This window comes from Mytilus edulis, chromosome 5, assembly GCF_963676685.1.
Source record: "Mytilus edulis chromosome 5, xbMytEdul2.2, whole genome shotgun sequence".
Taxonomy (NCBI): Eukaryota; Metazoa; Mollusca; class Bivalvia; order Mytilida; family Mytilidae; genus Mytilus; species Mytilus edulis.
This window is the reverse complement of record NC_092348.1, coordinates 1,844,175-1,864,227: the sequence shown is the minus strand read 5'-3', so window position 1 is coordinate 1,864,227 and position 20,053 is coordinate 1,844,175. Positions and strand designations below refer to the sequence as shown.

Genomic DNA, 20,053 nt, shown 5'->3' with positions numbered 1-20,053 from the left:
GGTCAAGAAAACCAAACAAGATAAAAAGAAAAGTTATGATAGGGTCTTTGAAATTTGGAGGTTAAAAATGCCAGATATAAGATCCTTTTGTTATTCATTAAAGATGACATGGATAAATAAACTTTTAGACCCCTTGAATATATCCCCATGGAAAACATTGTTAATAGATCAATACAACAGATTAGGAGCAGACAAAATATGGTTGATGACCCCTGATGGTATACAAAAGATTTCTTCAAATTTTAATAATTTCTGTAAAGATATTTTACTAAACTGGAATATCCTAAACACTGTCACTATTGATACTGCTGAAGGGATCATGAAACAATCCATATGGTCCGAGTACACAGTTATCGTCCTTTGATTTTCGTTGTCCACGAATATAGTCCTTAGTGTGGACAGTGTGTTACTTGTCAATGTTTGTTATACCCCTTCCAAATTTATTTCTCCATGTTTTATGCCTCATATTGCAAGTTGGGGGGTGAAATGACACTGTAAAAAAATTGGGGTAATAAATATTAATGTAAAGTAGTGATTAGGTCCAGCTGAAAAAGGTCAAAAATTAGCACTTCGGAAGCTGTCAAAAGATTTCAAGACCCCCTCAACATACAATTGTCCATATTTTGAGTTAGAGCTGAAGGAGTTTTCTATAATTTTGATATAATTTGTACCAATAGTAGTACAACACACTGTAAAAATATTATTGAGAAAGCGCAGGTGGGATTTTTTGAATTTTCATTTATTGTCTAAAAGAAATGCACTACGAAATAACTGTGTACTCTGACCATATGGCTAAACAAGAGTTTGAAAATAAAACTGTCTTTTACCATATGTGGGTTGAACCAGGAGTTTTCTTTATAGGTGATTTACTTGATGAAAACAGTATTTTTTTTACTTTAAACATGTGTTAAAGGAATTGTGCGAAAAATATAATCTTAATATTAATTTCTTGGAATACCAATCTTTGCTGCATATGATTCCAAAAGACTGGAAAAATTTAATCACTACTTCAGAGAAAATTACGCACATATCTAACGATAAATTTGAATTTATAAAAAGCAATAGAAAGTCATGTCAGTTCTTTTATAAAAAAATCTTGTCAATGTATACAGAACGTCCTACAAAACCAGAAGACAAAATGTGTAAGGAACTAGGCACTCATATAGAAAATTGGGATTTCATTTATAGTTTACCCTTTTGTTGCACTAAAAACAACAAATTTAGTATGTTCCAGTTTAAGATTTTACATAGAACTCTCGCTAAAAATGCATTATTGCAGAAATATGGGTTTATGTAGTTTCTGTAATGAAACTAAAGAAACTATAAGTCACCTTTTTTGGGAATGTACCCTAGTTATAAATTTGTGGTTAGAAATAGCAGCACTTTTTCAAGTTGAAAATAATTTAAATTAAATTCTTAATGTGGAAAACATTATTCTTGGGTCAGAGTCTTGGGATATTTCCCTAAACTTATTCACTATTCTGGTCACATGATACATTTCATGAATACACATTAGTGTGTCTTTCTTGTCTTTTCGTTGTAATCATTGATTTAATTGTATTCAAATAATTGTAATCATTTTGTTATCATTGTACCAAATTTAACTTGTGATTATTCTGCCTGTAATGGGCGTCTTTAATTGACAATAAAATATATTTTGATTTGATTTGGTTAAATATTACATTTATACATGTCGCTTTAATACTTCATTACCGACTCTTACGGGTGTCATATCTATGATTAAAAATTCCTACCAAATAGAAAAAAATATCTACCTCCTTTTACAGATCCCCTAGAGCAAGAGAGAAATTTGATTGTAAATGGGAGTTAATTAAAAACATAGTTCACATGTGAGGAGAGATCTTTCTATTTTGTACTTCCTTAGGCTTTATAATAGTTCATGTAGAATTAATTTTTTTTTTTTTTTTTTTTTTTAAAGTTCTCATGTTTTATTAATAGTTTTTCACATTTGTTAGTTGATACATCAAATACCGGTACCTTATCCCGGCCTCGTTAACCGTTAGTAGTATATAATAAATTTTGTTAATATTTGTTAGTTTAATTTGTGTTTGAAACATACATTTTTTAATTAATAATATAATCTGATTGATTGTTAGTCAATTACAAATAGAAAAAAAAATACAATATAAGCATATATAATTGCAAATCATTCACATTTATAATTACGTAATTTTGTACCGTATTTGACCCTTACTTTAACATCCTTATTATTAAATACAGTCTACCTGACACATATTGCTCGTTTAGAAAAATCGTGCAGATGTCTTAATGTGATCAGATAATCGTAACTTGACGTGATTGAGGGATAATATACTTCACGTGTTAATCTTTTCGCTTTTGGATTATTATCAAAAGGTGGGATATTTTATGTTTATTATTATAGAAATATGAATTTATTATCTTTGTACATAATCTGTACCTTATTGTGTTTTGATTTAAGTTTTAGAATAGGTGTAATTTAAGGGTTTTTCTTTACGGCCGCTGAGGTGTCGATTTTTATATTTTATAATCTAACAGTTTAAAGATTTTTTTGAAACTTGCGAATTAAATTACTTTTACTTTTTTTTACACATCTGTTAACTTCAAAATATAATTCAAATTCTTTTTTAAAGATATTGTATATGTCGGCGGATTTTGTTCTTTGCTCCGACGTGTAAAATGATTTGTAAATTGAGAAACCTATCAACGTTATAATAAGATTTATGTCATTATAATGTCGGTCTCCTATTTTATATCCAAAGACTATATCTATTAAGTTTATTTTCTTACAGAAGTTTATGATATTCATTTTTTCTGTTATTTTATTCCACAAATCTTTTAAAAATTTACAGTCGATAAAAAAATGTTGATAATTGTCTGTGCATTTGCATAAAGTACACTCTGACGTATTATATATTTTCTGTGTTCGGCAATATATAGCTAAATAATTTCCATTTATATACTTTAAGTTTGTTTGTGTATATTTCTTTGTTTGTAAATGATAAGGAGTGTTTAATTTGTAATGGTTTTACGCCTAATAATTTTTGCCATTTTATTAATCCAATGTTTGGAGTTATTTTGTTTTTTAAAAAATATTGATATACGGTTTTGTTATCTAAATCTGCTAAATTTATTTCTGTTTCACTCATTCTGATTATTTTTTCGTTGATATTAACGCGGGTTTTAACAGATTTATTTGTTTTCAGGATATCTATCCAACATTTTGGAATAGCTTTTTTTAATATTGATAGTTCGGCTATCCAGTTGTGTTTTATTTCTAACTTACGCAGTATTGTCTTTTCGTTGATTTGACCGTTTTCGTCAATAATTTCATTTATATAGATTATATTGCTTCCGATCCAATTGAGCATCAATAATGGTTTATTTTTTATTTTTATGTTTTTATTACCCCATATAATTTCTTTGCGTATTTCTCTAAAGTTAGTGGGTGATTTAGTTTGACCTCCACCTTTCCGTATCCAACATTTTACAATATCCAGATAAAATTCTGGTAATTCAGTTGTTATTTTAAGTGGTTTTAAATTTTTAAGTTCTAAATTCATTTTGAAGATAAGGAAGTTTTTCCCGTATTTATCAAAAAAGAATCTCGGAATAATTGACCAATTTTCATGTTTTGACTCCATTAGTCTTGATACCCATTTAATTTTAAGTGTGTTGAGGTAGCTGTCGATATCTATCATATTAAGTCCTCCCGTATTGTAATCTGCTATGAGAGTTGACCTTTTTAATTTATCTTGTTTGCCGTTCCAGATGAAATTAAAAATTTCTTTTTCTAGATTGTCGCTATACATTTTATTTATGACTGTCATACTTGCTAAGTATGTAAATTGTGGGATGATAAGTGATTTGATAATAAGAATTTTACCGATGATCGTAAGATGTCTTTTTTCCCAAGATTTCATGAGTTTTTTTGCTTTTTCAAACTTATTTTCCCAATTTAGTTTTGCGCATTCTGCTTTATTTGTGCCGAAATACAATCCCAACACTTTAACGGGTTTATCTGTGAATTTTATATTATCTACCTTATCTTTACAATTTTTTAGTTTTCCTATCCAAATTCCTTCCGTTTTGTTTTTATTTAATTTAAGACCAGAGAATGTGCCAAATATTTCAATAACGTTTAATGCTGCTATAATTTCATTTTTTGATTTAAGAAAAAGAGTGGTATCATCTGCTAACTGGGAAATTTTTAAATTATGTTTTGAATGGTCAAGTTTGATTTCAAAACCTTTAATGTTATAATCATTCCTTAATTTACATGCCATAATTTCAACTGCGATCACGAAGATCATGGAAGAGCAGGGGCATCCTTGACGCACCCCCCTTTTTAGACTAATTGGTGCAGAAATCCATCCATTATTGAACACTGAGCTATTTATATCAGAATATAACGTCTTGATCCAGTTAATAAATGAACTATTAAAGCCGAAATGTTCGAGAGTTTGGTACATAAAGGTCCATTTTAAAGTATCAAATGCTTTTGAAAAGTCTAGAAACAAAATTGCACCTTCAACATTAAATTTGTCGGCGTAATCTATGATGTCTTGTATTTGTCTGAGATTGAAGCCAATATATCTTTTTTTTTATAGATCCTGTTTGGTCTGCATTTATTATTAAATTTAGTACATTTTGTATTCTTTGAGCTAATGTGTAAGATAGTATTTTATAGTCCGAGTTTAATAAGGAGATTGGCCTATAATTTGAAAGATCTAGTGGATCATTCGTTTTGTATATAAGATTAAGAATACTTTGTCTTTGAGAAAATGGTAGCTTTTGCCTGTCGTAACTTGTATTAAAGATGTTAACAAGGATTGGACCTAATGATTGATAAAACTTTTTATAGAAATTTGTTGAGATACCATCTTTACCTGGGCTTTTATTGGGTTTTAAATTGTTTACTGCTAGTGTTAGTTCATTTATTGTAACATATCCATCGCACGTCTGACTTTCATTTTTTGATAATTTATTTTTTACTTCAGTACTGTTAATATATTCCCATGATTGGGCTATGTTTTCGTTTTCTTTTGAATATAGTTTTTCGTAAAATTTCTTTTCAATTTGAAGTATTTCACTTTGATCTGTAACAATACTTCCTTGGTCGTCTTTTAGTTTTATTATTGTTTTTTTTGTTTGTTATTTTTATTGTAAGCTCTACTTTTGCAATAATTTATTGTAAATAATTTAATATCAAGTTTAATCGCGTCCCAAAGAAGATGCACATCCGTAGTTGTGTCTTGCATGATAGTTTTATATTTTGCAATTATTGTTTCTATTTCTTTACAATATTCATTTTCTTCTAAAATAGAATTATTTAATTTCCAGTATCCTGGACCTTTACTTTCGGCCGTTACGCTTTGTTATTTAAGAGATACGCCTTGGTGGTCTGTGCTTTTTATTAATGCGGGTCTTATATCGCTTGATTTTGTATTGAGCACAAAATCTTTATTAATTAAAAAGTAATCAATTCGACTTGCTTGACTGAAGTTTTGTCTTTTCCAGGTAAACTGTACTTTTTTCGGATTTAAATATCTCCATATATCGATTAGATTGTGTGTTTTAATTAAAGATTTTAAACTGTTTACTGGTTTTATATTTTTTCGTTTTCCATTAGTAAGTTTTCTATCTAAGTTTGACAATGCATCGTTCATGTCGCCGCCTAGTATTACTGTTCCAATAGCATAATTACTTATGAAATCAGACAGATTTTTAAAGAACTTGTTTCTTTCCGTTTCTATGTTTGGTGCATATATGTTAATGAGCGAATAAATTATGCTTTCTATTTCTATATTTAACATTAGTATTCTACCGTCTTTGACTTTGTTTTCATTAATTACTTTACATTCTAACTTATTATCAATTATAATGGCTACCCCTCTACTTTGGGTTGTACCATGACTAAAATAGATAACGTTGCTAGTTTCAGTATATAATTTTTTTTTCAAGATTTTCATCAAAGTGACTCTCTTGTATAAAAGTTATAAGACTTTTTTGATTTTTTATCCATTGATAAAATCTTGTCCTTTTCTCTTTATCTCTGAGTCCTTTAACATTTAGCGTACATATATGGATGTCTTTTATCATATTGATTGATTTTAAATTTGTTATTTATTTTATTTAAAGTACGCTTGACTGACTCGTAACTACTTTCTTTGTTGATAATTTCTAAAGGTGTAACACGTGACAGCCTGGTGGTAAAGTTGTTTAAAACTGTTGGGTTACTTTTAGTACCATTCATTAAAATTTCAAAGTAGTTTATTATTTTGATTCAAATCATAGGTGGTTTGTGCATTCTTTCTTTTTTAAGTGCACTTTTAATTTTAAAAAGTGAAGATAAAAATAGGCATTGTTTTGTCTTCACACATAAACAGTTGTTGTTTATATAAATATATTTTTCTGGGACTTTCAATTTTTTATTTTTTATTATATTAGCTTTTTTCCCAAAAGTGCCTAGTTTAGTTAAAGTTTCCGCTAACCGTATGTGATCGTTTGGCATGTTTGTTCTAACTTTAAATATAAGCTTTAAGATGTTTTCTGATCTTATGCATGTTATAAGGTGTTTACATATTATACAATGTATACAATAAAGAAATACGAGTACATGACAGTAGCGCAAGCATGCAAACCATGCGCGTACAATGATGGTTACATACAAACTGTAACACATGTATGATAAAAACAGAGAATACCTATACTTTGTTAGACAGTCTTTTGGTATCTCTGTTGTGTTCTCGTAACAAATAGTATACAACAAATTACATATTAACCAATGTATATATAGCTGTAAGTCTTTACATTGCGTTATTGTAATATAACAAGTTCTATAACACAAAGTCATTCGTTTACTACATGATTTCCTTGCTGTATTACGTAACTTGTGTTTGTGTCTCTGAAAACATCTATTTACAAACAGTATCATCATGTACGAATAATATGAAATTTTATTTATGTAAATATGTATTACTTTATTTAATTTTATTGATTTATTTTTAGGTTTATTAGATAAGATTTGACAGTCGTTACTTGTCAGAACAGATAATGTAAGTATTACTGTTGTTATCTTTTCTTTTAATATTTTTTGATGCGATCTTGTTGCATTATATCTGTTGTTAATAAAGTTTGAATTGTTACTAAAAATAGAAATGGGAAAGCCCATTTTTGAAAATGTATTTGATTTTATACATTTCTTACAAGTAAGTTTGTTGATAAAATACAAATGTACTAGTATCATCATCACTGTTGAATACTTCAGATAGCATTTGATTTTATGTTGATACTGAATGTATGACATATAGATTTCATTTGTGTTATCACTCTTTTGAAATAGAGGAAAACTAAGTATGGAAAAGATTATATACATTATATACAATGACATCATTTTTTTTAATTTTTTTGTATTAAGATAAAAGATATAATTAAAGTTTTCGATTAAGTCTTTGCAGCCTTGTTTTCTTTGTCTTGGCTTGGTGGAGTTGGTGGTGTTCTTCCTTTTAGATTTTCTTGTCTTCTATTTGGAGTGGTAAATCTGTTTATGTCAAATTGTTTCTGACTTGTTTGTTTACCTGAATTGTTGGTTGTTGAGACTGCACTATGCGAAAGGCTTTCGTTTTTTTCTGGTATGTTTTTCTTTTTTCTTTCTTTTTTCTTCTCTGGGGTAGGATTTTGTTTGTCATCTGTGGCAACTGTTATGTTCTGTTCCAAATTAGCACTTAATTGAATTGAAAGATCTGTACATCCATCTGTTTTGTCCACTTCTTGATTGTGTTGATGTGTGATATCTTCTATGTGTTCTTTTTGTGTTGTTTCTTGCATTATGTTGTCAGGTTCTGTTATTTGATTTTCCTTCTCTTGTTGGTCTTTTGTTTCTTTTTGTCTCATATTTTCAAAAAATGTTGGACAGTTTATTAATTTGTGACCTGACTTGTTGCAGCCTCTACACATCCATTCATTGGGACAGTCACTTGTAAAGTGGCCATGTTGGAGGCATTTACTGCAGATGAAATGAGTGTTTATGTCTATTTGACCAAAGTGTGAGACTCTAGCAAGATATTTTCCAAATTGCATAGTTTTTGGCAGTTGTTCCTCAAATTTCTCACAGAAAACCACTCTGTCTCCTGTTTCACAATCGGTCATTTGATTATCTACTCTTAATCTGTCTCTGTTTATGGATATAACTTTGATATTTCTCTTCTCTAATTCTCTTTGTATCTGTCCATCATCTGCAGATAATGGCACATTCTTTACTCTAACTTTTTTTAAATTGCTTTTATAGTTGGGGTTGTTTGGGTTATGTGGAAGGAGGGGGATGGTCTTTCCTCTGAGGACTACTCCTTCACTTAGGAGTTTAAGCCTGTCTTCTTCTGCGTCTAAATATAACCTCCACATTCTTCCTATTCTCTGAATTCCTTTTATATGTTCTCTTTTTATTGACATTGACATTCCTTTGAATATTTCTAAGTGGGTGAGCCAAAGTTCTTTGGGTGGGTTTGAGGCTCCAAAAACGTCTGTTTCTTTGATAAATATAGGTTTGACACCGTTTGTATCATTTGTTTTTGTTCCGTTTTTATCTGTATTGATTGTAAGGTTACCAGCAGTTACTTTTGCATATGTTGGCGCCATATTGTTTAAGTTTTCTGTCGAGTCAGATACATTTCGACTCGGTTTTAAGTGTTTATCATCGTAATATGGGTTGGTTTGCATTGATTGTCTGCTGCCTATGTCACTTTCCCATTCATTTTCCCAGTCTTTAGACATTTTGTTGTTTTTTTTAGCATAAAAATTCAATATTTATATGAGAGTTCTCACCACGAGAGACCTTGGTATCAGGGGCGATAATCCTTTTCATGTAGAATTAATTATATGTTGATGCACATCACAACTGGACAGTGATTTGTGTGCATCTTAAAAGTACTATCTATGTTTATCGCTATTGTTATATATATATTGATATACTAGTTTTTGTTTGATTGTATTAGAATTATCTCCTCTTGACTTAGGTTTACATTTATTATGTGACTCTGTTCAACATGTTGTCCAACATGTTATCTGTTAATGATCTCTGGTGGCCTCTCCTGGTACCTTTCATGTTCAACATCATTGTATAGGGAGTGATGCATGTAGCTAGAGGAGAAGGCTGATGCAATCATTAACTTTATCAGCATATTCCGGTATTATAATCCAGAGTGATAAAAGATGTGTATGATCTAGTAGAAAATTTAGACAAATTAGCATAACTAACTTATCAATTTTAGACTGTTATTGAAAATTTAATATCAATATATGCATTATGAAATAACTATATAATTATATATCACAATATATACTTGGTGTATTTTCAGATGAAATAAAAATAAATTACAAAAAAAGTACCAAGACCTTGTTGATTAATATTCTGTATCAACTTCACAAATAATACATGATGGTCTCGATGTATAGATTAAAAAGTAAAAACACAAAAATACTGAACTCCGAGGAAAATTCAAAAAGGAAAGTCCAAAATCAAAAGGCAAATTCAAAAGTCCAAACACATCAAACGAATGGATAAAAACTGTCACATTCCTGACTTGGTACAGGCATTTTCTAATGTAAAAAATGGTGGATTTAACCTGGTTTTATAGCTAGCTAAACCTCTCATTTGTATGACAGTCGCATCAAATTCCATGACATTGTCAACGATGCATGAACAAAACAAACATACTGAAAGAGTACTGATGGTGATTGTCATCTTAACAACGTGTTATATTGTTCTTTCATTTGTCTTGGTTCTATTCTTAATATTGCTTTTACTGTTAGATTGTTTTATGTGATATCCATTTATCATGGCTCGGTACCTAAACATACCGTCAATGTGTTTATATTATCTTTCATTTTTCGCTGTTGTGATTTGTACATGCGACTTTTTGTGTATTTTTGGTTCTTATAACGTGACATTAAAATATCCCGTCAATATGATATTGTTCTATTATATGTCATTATGATATATGTCTATTATGAATTAGAAAATACGTTGAACCACAAACATCAAAATTATTCAAACGCGTAGTGGAATGAACTATTTGTGGATTCCTGTCAATTCTATATAACTTTTTGACTATTTTAAATCTCAGTCTATTGCTCAAAATAATTCTTTTATACTTTGATTTTTAACCCTTGTATGCTCACATTGCTCATGTGAAATTTAAAAATTGTTTGTATATACATTGATTGACAAATTTATGTTACGTATAAAATTTTCTGACGTTCGACAAGCGAATCAATGAAGGTGTTTGTAGATATATGTTTTTTGTGTTCTGTTAAATTGTTCCTTTTAAAATTGTTACACGATGATAACTGCTGTACTCATATTTCGATTATTTTATGTATTATGTCTTTCAGTTCACGCATCATTGTAAATATAACGGAATTTGATGGACTGTCATCAAAATGAGAGGTTTTGCGCTTTAAAACAAAGTTTGATCAAACATTTTCTATATTTGAAAATGCCTGTTCCAAGTCAGGAATATGACAGTTCTTGTTCATTCGTTTTTGGTGTTTTTTGGTCATTTGATTTTGCCATTTGATATTATGGACTTTCCGATTGGATTTTCCTCTGAGTTCAGTATTTTTGAAATTTACATATCTGTTACCATTTGTGTTTTCTTGGAATTTGTTGTTTTATTTCAATATTAAACCAAGAGTTCCAAATGTAAATGTAGTAAAGTTGAAATCCTCGCTTCGTAAATTTAAAAGATGTCACAATAAGTTAGTGGACTAGTACGGAATATCTGTTTCATGCATGATATATTTTCTAAATGTCGTAACTACAGTCCTGTTCCATTTCAACGATTGTAGCCCTTCTAATACGACTATTTACTGGTTGTGTAAAAACATGAACAACATGACAGATACCACATGTTTTGGAGGATCTGCTTACCCTTCAGGAGCACACGGGATTAACCCTCGTTTTCGGTATCGTTCGTGTTGATAACTCTTTAGTTTTCGATGTTGTGTCTTGTGTACTGTTTTTTGTCCATGGCGGTGTCAGTTTATTTATGACAATTAAGTTTGAATGTCCCTCTGGTATCTTCCGACCTATTGAATTTCGTATTTGTTTAATGTGTCTTTATTTGTAGAAAAAAATGGTTTCTTAAGTTTTTTTCCAGTAACTATTCCTCCTTATATCCTACTGGATATTGAATAAGTTCCACTGGAAGACAAGTTGGTGTTTTACAACACTTCCCTGGAGCAGGGTCATTAAGTGAGCAGAATGAAGGCAGATCCCATTCAGGACATCTGAAAAATATGAAAAATAGTTCTAAGTAACTTAACTCAAAATTATTCTTGTAACGTCACCCAACTAGGTTATCTTATTTTTTTCTAGTACAGTTTGTATAATATACTACTAATCAATGCTGTCTTTTTGACACATTTCCCATTTCCATTCTCAATTTTATGTGTCAAAACTTGAGTATTTAAACAAACAGTACCTATTCTGTATTTCCTAATACACATCATGGTATTTCAAATACAAAGTACGATTGACGCACAAATACAAGCCCTGAAATATGTTATTACAATGCATAGCTTTGCTTCTATCAGTAATCAACAAATAAAGGAATATATAAAACATTTGTATTATATGATATAGATTTTATTTGCTTAGGAAAAATAAATTGCCTAATGATCAGGATTTTTCAGGGTTAATTTTCGTTCTGACAAAAAAAATCTATTCTACATTTCTTAATCTAAATCTACGTTGTAACGAATAAACGCTTGACATTTATATTTCAAAATATACTGTTAATTTGAAATATAGATCATGGAATCATATTTTGTTTTACCGCTTGGAACACGATATTCATCTTTAAACGTTTCATCCGAAACGTGTATTCCTGTCTAGTTGAATTATAAAGTCAGAGACTTTTCTTGCAAATACATCTAATTCTTCTTAGCAAGAGCTTTCTTTTCCGGAGAATTGAAAAAAAAAATATGCTTGAAGTTCTACCAAAATTTCAGGGAAGATGAAGTCTGTGTTTTTGTCTTGTCTTTGAATGGTTTTCGACATACAGATGGGTGCGGTCCTAACCTTGACAAAAGTTAACTTAGAGTTAAATTGTTGACTGGTTTCTAAGTTAACTTGATAATTTTTTAAGCAGTCAAGCAAGTTAACTTCGTCGTTGTTGGACCAGACCTACGGTCTGCTTTTTTAGGACTGCTGCAGACCTATCGACAAGTCTGTTCCAGACCAGACCTGTGGACAAGTCTGCTTTTTACCAGTCTTGAGGACAGGTCTGCCCCAGACCAGACCTGTGGACAAGTCTGCTTTTGACCAGTCCTGAGGACAGGTCTGCCTCAGACCAGACCTGTGGACAGGTCTGCCCCTGACCAGACCTGAGGACAGGTCTGCTGTTGACCAGACCTGTGGACAAGTCTGCTATTGACCAGACCTGAGGACAGGTCTGCTTATGACAGATTATCGTTATAAGAGTTTTCATATCAGACTTGAGCTTTCATTAAAATATGTAAACAACATTCGCATTGTTTTTCCACAGATATCATTTATTATTTACTCGCTAGACTCTACTAGATATTATACAAATGCTCTCTTTTATTTGATATACATGTATTCTTATATAAATAAAAAATGGCTATACGATCACACAGAGTTTTTTTTATTAGAAGGCGGATAGAAAGGTTATTCAACGCATCGGAACAATATTCTTATATCAAGGGATATCGGCAACATTGTCTACGTTACTTCGTTCCCCGTTGTTTACCTGTCCCTTCCTAAATTTTACTTTATGCATAAATTTATACTTGCATGGATATTTCATTGATATTCAACTTGTTTGCATTGGATTTACTATTCTATTTCCCGCAGAATATTCTAACAGAAATTGTACAGTGTCCGTAAGCATACGGTGTGGTAAAACTATCAACAATCGTCAAATTCGTCAGATTTATCGAGAGATTTGTCATTGCCGATATTTATATGGGACGTCCTAAAATTATACTCAATGCGCTCTTTAATGAAATAGTTGCCACTTGACGTTTAACTATAAACAAAATCAATCAACCGACATAATAGATTCCAAGAAGAGAACCTCGTATACTTTTTTATTAAATCATTTTAAATAGTAAAAATGAATTCAGACATGTCAGTGTTGGTACTTTGATGATGTAGCATAATAGTTTTGATTTACACGTACACCATCATGAACTCCTATATATGATGTGACTGTTATTATGAATAAAGAGATGAAATTCTGACATTCTCAATTTATTCAGAATATTTTTTGCATTAATAGTTTTCCAATATTATTGATTATACATGTACATTTACGGTCCTACTAAAATGTGAACAGGAGCGCCAGGAGAAGACATTAAGGCGCTCGGTACAATGGTATGCGGGTATATAGATTTGCAAATAAAAGTGCACATATGATCAGTTTTGGTCAAATAATTTTGTTTTCCAAGTCAGCATGAGGTATTAAAACTACTGAAATTTTGTTACGTATCAATATTTTGAATAAAAGGAGGACACGCTGGTATCATAAATGCATGCGAACAAAAATTTGTTGTTAATAAATTGCAATATTGCTGTCCATTGGCATGATTATATTATACATTGATTCCTGACATAAAAATATGGCTGATTAATACTATATGGGAACGTCATGGTGTATATAGATTTACAAATTAAAGTGCACATATGGTCAGTTTTGGTAATGCGGTCAAATAATGTTGTTGTACAAGTCAGCTGGAGGTATCAAAACTACTGAAATTTTGTTACGTATCAATATTTTGAATAAAATGAGGACATGCTGGTATCCTAAATTTATGCGAACAAAAATTTTTTGTTATTATATTGCAATATTGCTGTCCATTGTCATGATTGTATTATACATTAAATCCAGACATAAAAAATATGGCTGATTTACTATGCAGGTATATAGATTTTCAAATTAAAGTGAACATATGGTCAGTTTTGGTGGATGCGGTCAAATAATTTTGTTGTACAAGTCAACTGGAGGTATCAAAAGTACTGAAATTTTGTAACATATCATTATTTTGAATAAAATGAGGACATGCTGGTATCCTACATTTATGTGAACAAAAATTTGTTGTTATTATATTGCAATATTGCTGTCCATTGTCACGATTGTATTATACATTAAATCCTGACATAAAAAAAAATGGCTGATTTACTATGCGGGTATATAGATTTTCAAATTAAAGTGAACATATGGTCAGTTTTGGTGGATGCGATTAAATTATTTTGTTGTACAAGTCAGCAGGAGGTATCAAAACTACTAAAATTTTGTTATGTATCAATATTTTGAATAAAATGAGGACATGCTGGTATCCTAAATTGATGCGAACAAAAAATCGTTGTTATTATATTTCAATATTGCTGTCTATTGTCATGATTGTATTATACATTGAATCTTGACATAAAAAATATGGCTGATTTACTATGCGGGTATATAGATTTACAAATTAAAGTGCATATATGGTCCATTTTGGTGGATGCGGTCAAATAATTTTGTTGTACAAGTCAACAGGAGGCATCAAAACTACTGAAATTTTGTTACGTATCAGTATTTTAAGTAAAAACAGGACATGCTGGCACCCTTAATTTAGGCAAACAAAAATTTGTTGTTATTATATTGCAATATTGCTGTCCATTGTCATGATTGTATTATACATTGAATCCTGACATTAAAAATAAGGCTGATTTACTATGCTGGTATATAGATTTACAATTTAAAGTGCACATATGGTCATTTTTGGTGGATGCTGTCAAATAATTTTGTTGTACAAGTCAACTGGAGGTATCTAAACTACTGAAATTTTGTTACGTATCAATATTTTGAATAAAATGAGGACATGCTGGTATCCTAAATTTATGCCAACAAAAATTTTTTGTTATTATATTGCAATATTGCTGTCTATTGTCATGATTGTATTATACATTGAATCCTGACATAAAAAATATGGCTGATTTACTATGCGGGTATATAGATTTACAAATTAAGGTGCATATATGGTCAGTTTTGGTGGACACGGTCAAATAATTTTGTTGTACAAGTCAACTGGAGGCATCAAAACTACTGAAATTTTGTTACGTATCAGTATTTAATAAAAAAAGAGGACATGCTGGCACCGTTAATTTAGGCGAACAAAAATTTGTTGTTATTATATTGCAATATTGCTGTCCATTGTCATGATTGTATTATACATTGAATCTTGACATTAAAAATAAGGCTGTTTTACTATGCTGGTATATAGATTTACAATTTAAAGTGAACATATGGTCAGTTTTGGTGGATGCGGTCAAATAATTTTTTTGTAACAAGTCAACTTGAGGTATCTAAACTACTGAAATTTTGTTACGTATCAATATTTTGAATAAAATGAGGACATGCTGGTATCCTAAATGTATGCGAACAAAATTTTTTTGTTATTATATTGCAATATTGCTGTCCATTGTCATGATTGTATTATACATTGAATCCTGACATAAAAAATATGGCTGATTTACTATGCGGGTATATAGATTTACAAATTAAGGTGCATATATGGTCAGTTTTGGTGGACGCGGTCAAATAATTTTGTTGTACAAGTCAACTAGAGGCATCAAAACTACTGAAATTTTGTTACGTATCAGTATTTTGAGTAAAAAGAGGACATGCTGGCACCAATTATTTAGGCGAACAAAAATTTGTAGTAATTATTTAAATGAATTAAACTATTGCTGATTGTGGCTGCATAGTTCAAGGATGTATAACTAACAAGGACGTATACACCTAACATCAAATATACTTCTTTTCAAAAATATACATAATATGATTGAATTTGATCTCAGAATATATATTCAGTGCCTGTTATCATTGTAACCGAGATCGTTTTTATAATAGATAGATTGTCAGATCACAGATAAATTTGTGTTACATTCTGTGCGTACTTATTTTCAAATATTTATATTTAATCCTGTTCATAAAACGGAAGTATTAATTTTCAAAATACTTTATTTTCGATGTTTATACTACGAAACAAAGATATTTTTTTTTGAAATCAACGAAGAGCGGTCCTGGTTACAAGTTAACTTAGTGTTGAGCATACCAGTCAAAAGTTAACTTGGGAACAGGTCTGGTTTTGATCGGATTTGTCCAAGCAGAAGTTAACTTTGTGGCAGGACCGGTTTCCAAGTTAACTTATGTTAACTTTATGACAGGACTGGTTCCGAAGTTAACTTATGTTAACTTATGACAGGACTGGTTCGAAGTTAACTTATATCAATAGCGGACCTGTTTCCAAGTTAACTTTTTGGCAGACATAAAAACAGTCCTAGGACCAAGTCCGCTTTTCAAGTTAACTAGATTTTGGTCCTAGGACTGGTCAGAGCAGTCCTATATTCGGTCACAGGTTAACTTTGACCAGTCCAAATGACTGGTTATCAAGTTAACTTGCTGTACAGGTTAGGAGTGCACCCATCTGTAACAACAGTTTTCAGTTCCCACCAATCATCAAAAAGAAAACTAGGAGACGTAAAACTATGTTTCATGCACGTCATTTCAGAGTTATAAATGAATCCATTTGGTGACAAAATTTAATCACAGCATTCCATAAATACTATGAACTCCTTTTTAATTAGTCAATTATTCCATCTCGACGTTTGACTACAGGTATAACATGCACTTAGCTGATTAGTTATTTTCTGCCATGGTGAATTCCAAATAATGTCTGATGAGGTAAACTGTACAGTTCGAGTAGTCCGGACAAAAATTGAACAAGATAGATGGAGACGAATTTTTATATTTCGGGTGCCAAATTCTATTGTAAAATGTTGATTTTGAATTGCCACTATTTTTTTGCAATATACTTAAAAATCACGACATCAGGCTGGAACTTTGTTGATGATATGTGATAAGTTAAAATTCCTTAAGACATGATTTATATGCAGATTATAAAATAAAGTTAAACATTGGAACAAAGTATGTGACGTTTATTATATAATATATCATAATATACTAATATAATACAAACATCATAAGCCATCCCCATTCTGTATGTGCTTGTCTTAAGGAGAACAAGGGAAACGTTTAGCTTAGATTCTGCAAAGGATATGACTAAAATAACGTTAGACTATATTCTGTTCAAACCTTGAACGACAAAATTATTTTATTTCTACCTATGTGACTGTTGCATGATTATCAACCGGTGTCGCGTGATTCTACATCAGATTTAAAGTTAAATTCACAATGTACCTATCAGAGAAAGGACTTACAATCGTTCAATCCTTTATGAGTGGATTTAACATAGATTATAAAATCGTATTATAATAGATATAGGAAGATGTGGTGTGAGGGCCATTGAGACCACTCTCCATCCAAAAAACAATTTAAAAGTAAACCATTATAGGTCAACCTACGGCAACTTTGTAATGAATGAGGTCGTTAAATTTGATATAGGCCTTTTTATGCTTCTTTGTTACATATTTGTTAGTTTTTATAGCGAGTAAGATTATAACACAATTTTGACTACTGAGCATATAACAAAGAAGATGGGGTATGGTTGATAATGAGACAACTCCCTACAAGAGACCAAAATGTCACCGACATTAACAACTATAGGTCACCGTACGGCGTGTAATAAAAAGCAAAGCCCATACCGTATATTCAGCTATAAAAGGCCCCGAAATGACAATGTATCACAGTTCAAACGAGAAAACTAATATGTAACAAATAAACAAAAGACAAGCACTGAATTACGGGTATCTGACTTGGGACAGACACATACATACATAATGTGGCAGGATAAAACATGCTAGCGAGATCCCAATACTCTCCCTTACTTGGGACAGTGGTATAACAGTACCTTTAATTTTGACATTTTTACCCATTATGCCTGTTTGTTTTGTCCGCGTATTGTTTAATGTAACGCATACATGTCAGAGGTAAAGCTCGATAAATCAAAGTTCTGGATAGCACCACTAGAAAGTTTGCAACTATAGCTGTGTATTATTACAAAAAGGTTATAGACGTGTTTTATTTCAAATATGTATTTCATCACAGCTTTGATGTTTTAAACGAAACCATTGTCTCGTCAGTAATAATCAAAAATAACTTTTTTTTATGTTTATCATAAAAAGTTTCGATATTTTCTATTGCAACCCTAAACTGTAGATCTAAAATAATGAAATTTACATGCAGAAAGTACCCATGCAAGGACAACTTCAATGGCCTGTGAATTAGTATTTTTCTATTGGTTTAGGTCCTTCATATTTGATTTTAGTAAATTAACACGTAAGTTTCTTGTTTGAATTTTTCCACGTGTTTCATACCCGGGCCTTTTATAGCTTTGTACACGTATATGGTACAAATATTTCTTATTATTGGCGACCTTATATACCAGCATTGGTTCTTTGCAAAAAATACTGCATCCTTTTTTTCTTATAAAAAAGACAGTTACAGTAACTTAAATTAATACAACTGTAAAGAAAGTGAATTTATATTAAAGGCTTTTAACCAAAATAAGGGAACATGTAATTTTTACTTGATCTGAATTATTGGGTAATAAGCATTGTGTATGCATTCTAATTACACAGTATTGCGCAATAGACGTGTAAGATATTGACATTTGTTTTTTGTCAGAAACCTATATGTTATGTCAAAAATTTGATCGCAATCCAAATTCAGAGCTATATCAAGCTTGAATGTTGTGTCCATACTTGTCTTAACTGTTAAGAAAATATTCAGCACTGTTTACATATGTAAAGGGGCTTAACTCTAAAAGGTATAACTATCGCCACCAAAATTCTAAATTGATTAGTGTTTGTGGTAATGAGAATTGTGTATAAGTTTCATAACATTTGGTTCAGACAAACTAAAACTAAACCTCCGGGTGCGGGAATTTCTCGCTACATTGAAGACCTGTTGGTGACCTTCTGCTGTTGTTTTTTTTATTTGGTCGGGTTGTGGTCTCTTTGAAACATTCCCCATTTCCATTCTCAATTTTATTAGAGAACAGAAACTAAAATTTCCAGTAACTTTTCTATTTGTAAAGTAGCATAATACGCTAGATTGGTAAAAGTGACGCAACTAAAATTCAAACTCGACTTGTGAATTGTGGTTATGAGCATTGCGTATAAGTTTCATACAATTTGGTTCAGGCACACTTAAGTATGAGAACAGAGACGAATTTTAGGATATACGGAGGTACGTTTAATATAAAAAAGAAGATGTTGTATGATTGCAATAAGACAGCTATTCGCAAAAGACCAAAATGACACAGACATTAACAACTATATATAGGTCACCGTAATTAAGGGAAGAACGTACATACTTACAGAACAAGGATAAAACTCAATACGGTGGAAGCATTACAACAGCAGTATGACCACAGGAATAAAAAGTGTATATACACTAGATTCATAGAGGTGCTTATAACCTGTAACACATTTTAGCTCCTTTTGTGATATTTGGCATTGTCTTATGAGTCAATCATTTTTTTGTTGTAATCTAAGCCATTCGTTTGATATATTACCATGTTATATTATCATTGCCTCTATGTTTGGTTAACAAAGCAATCGAATTTTTATTTATATAGGGCATGCTATGCTATAAACTTTTTCAGATGCACAGGTTTTTCTGTAATCTATCTACATTTAGAGGTGAAAATGCAGACTTTTTAGCCAAAGGGTACACATCATGAACCTTAATCATTTCTACAGCACTTCTCTTCATACCCTGAGGAGCTATATTATTCTGAGAAGTAGATGCAGGCACGGTTGCTTTTATTACGGATGCTATATGATACGAATCTGCGATAGTACACCAGAGGTGGTAAAATGTAAATTATTGGAAGAAGACTGAAGAAGAATTGACGTTGGGTCAATGTTTTTTTTCTGTTTTTCTGCTTTCAGTTTGATCTACTTTAGCATGCTGGACGAGTCCTGAAGGTCCTTATTGGAATGTGAATACTTAGTATTTAAATAACGGAATTAAAAGTTTTCAAATGATTTTTGGCATCACCTTCAGATCGATGTTATGAC

General features: G+C 31.0%; 1 protein-coding gene across 1 annotated transcript in view; it reads right to left on the bottom strand.

The window, feature by feature from the left end:
• Positions 1 to 11,103: 11,103 nt before the first annotated feature.
• Positions 11,104 to 20,053, bottom strand: part of LOC139522644 (uncharacterized) — a 234,360-nt gene continuing 225,410 nt past the window's right edge. The window contains exon 26 of the mRNA XM_071316111.1: positions 11,104 to 11,289. Coding sequence (XP_071172212.1) covers positions 11,163 to 11,289 — 127 coding nt within the window. The 3' untranslated portion in view covers positions 11,104 to 11,162. The remainder of the gene's footprint in view (positions 11,290 to 20,053) is intronic.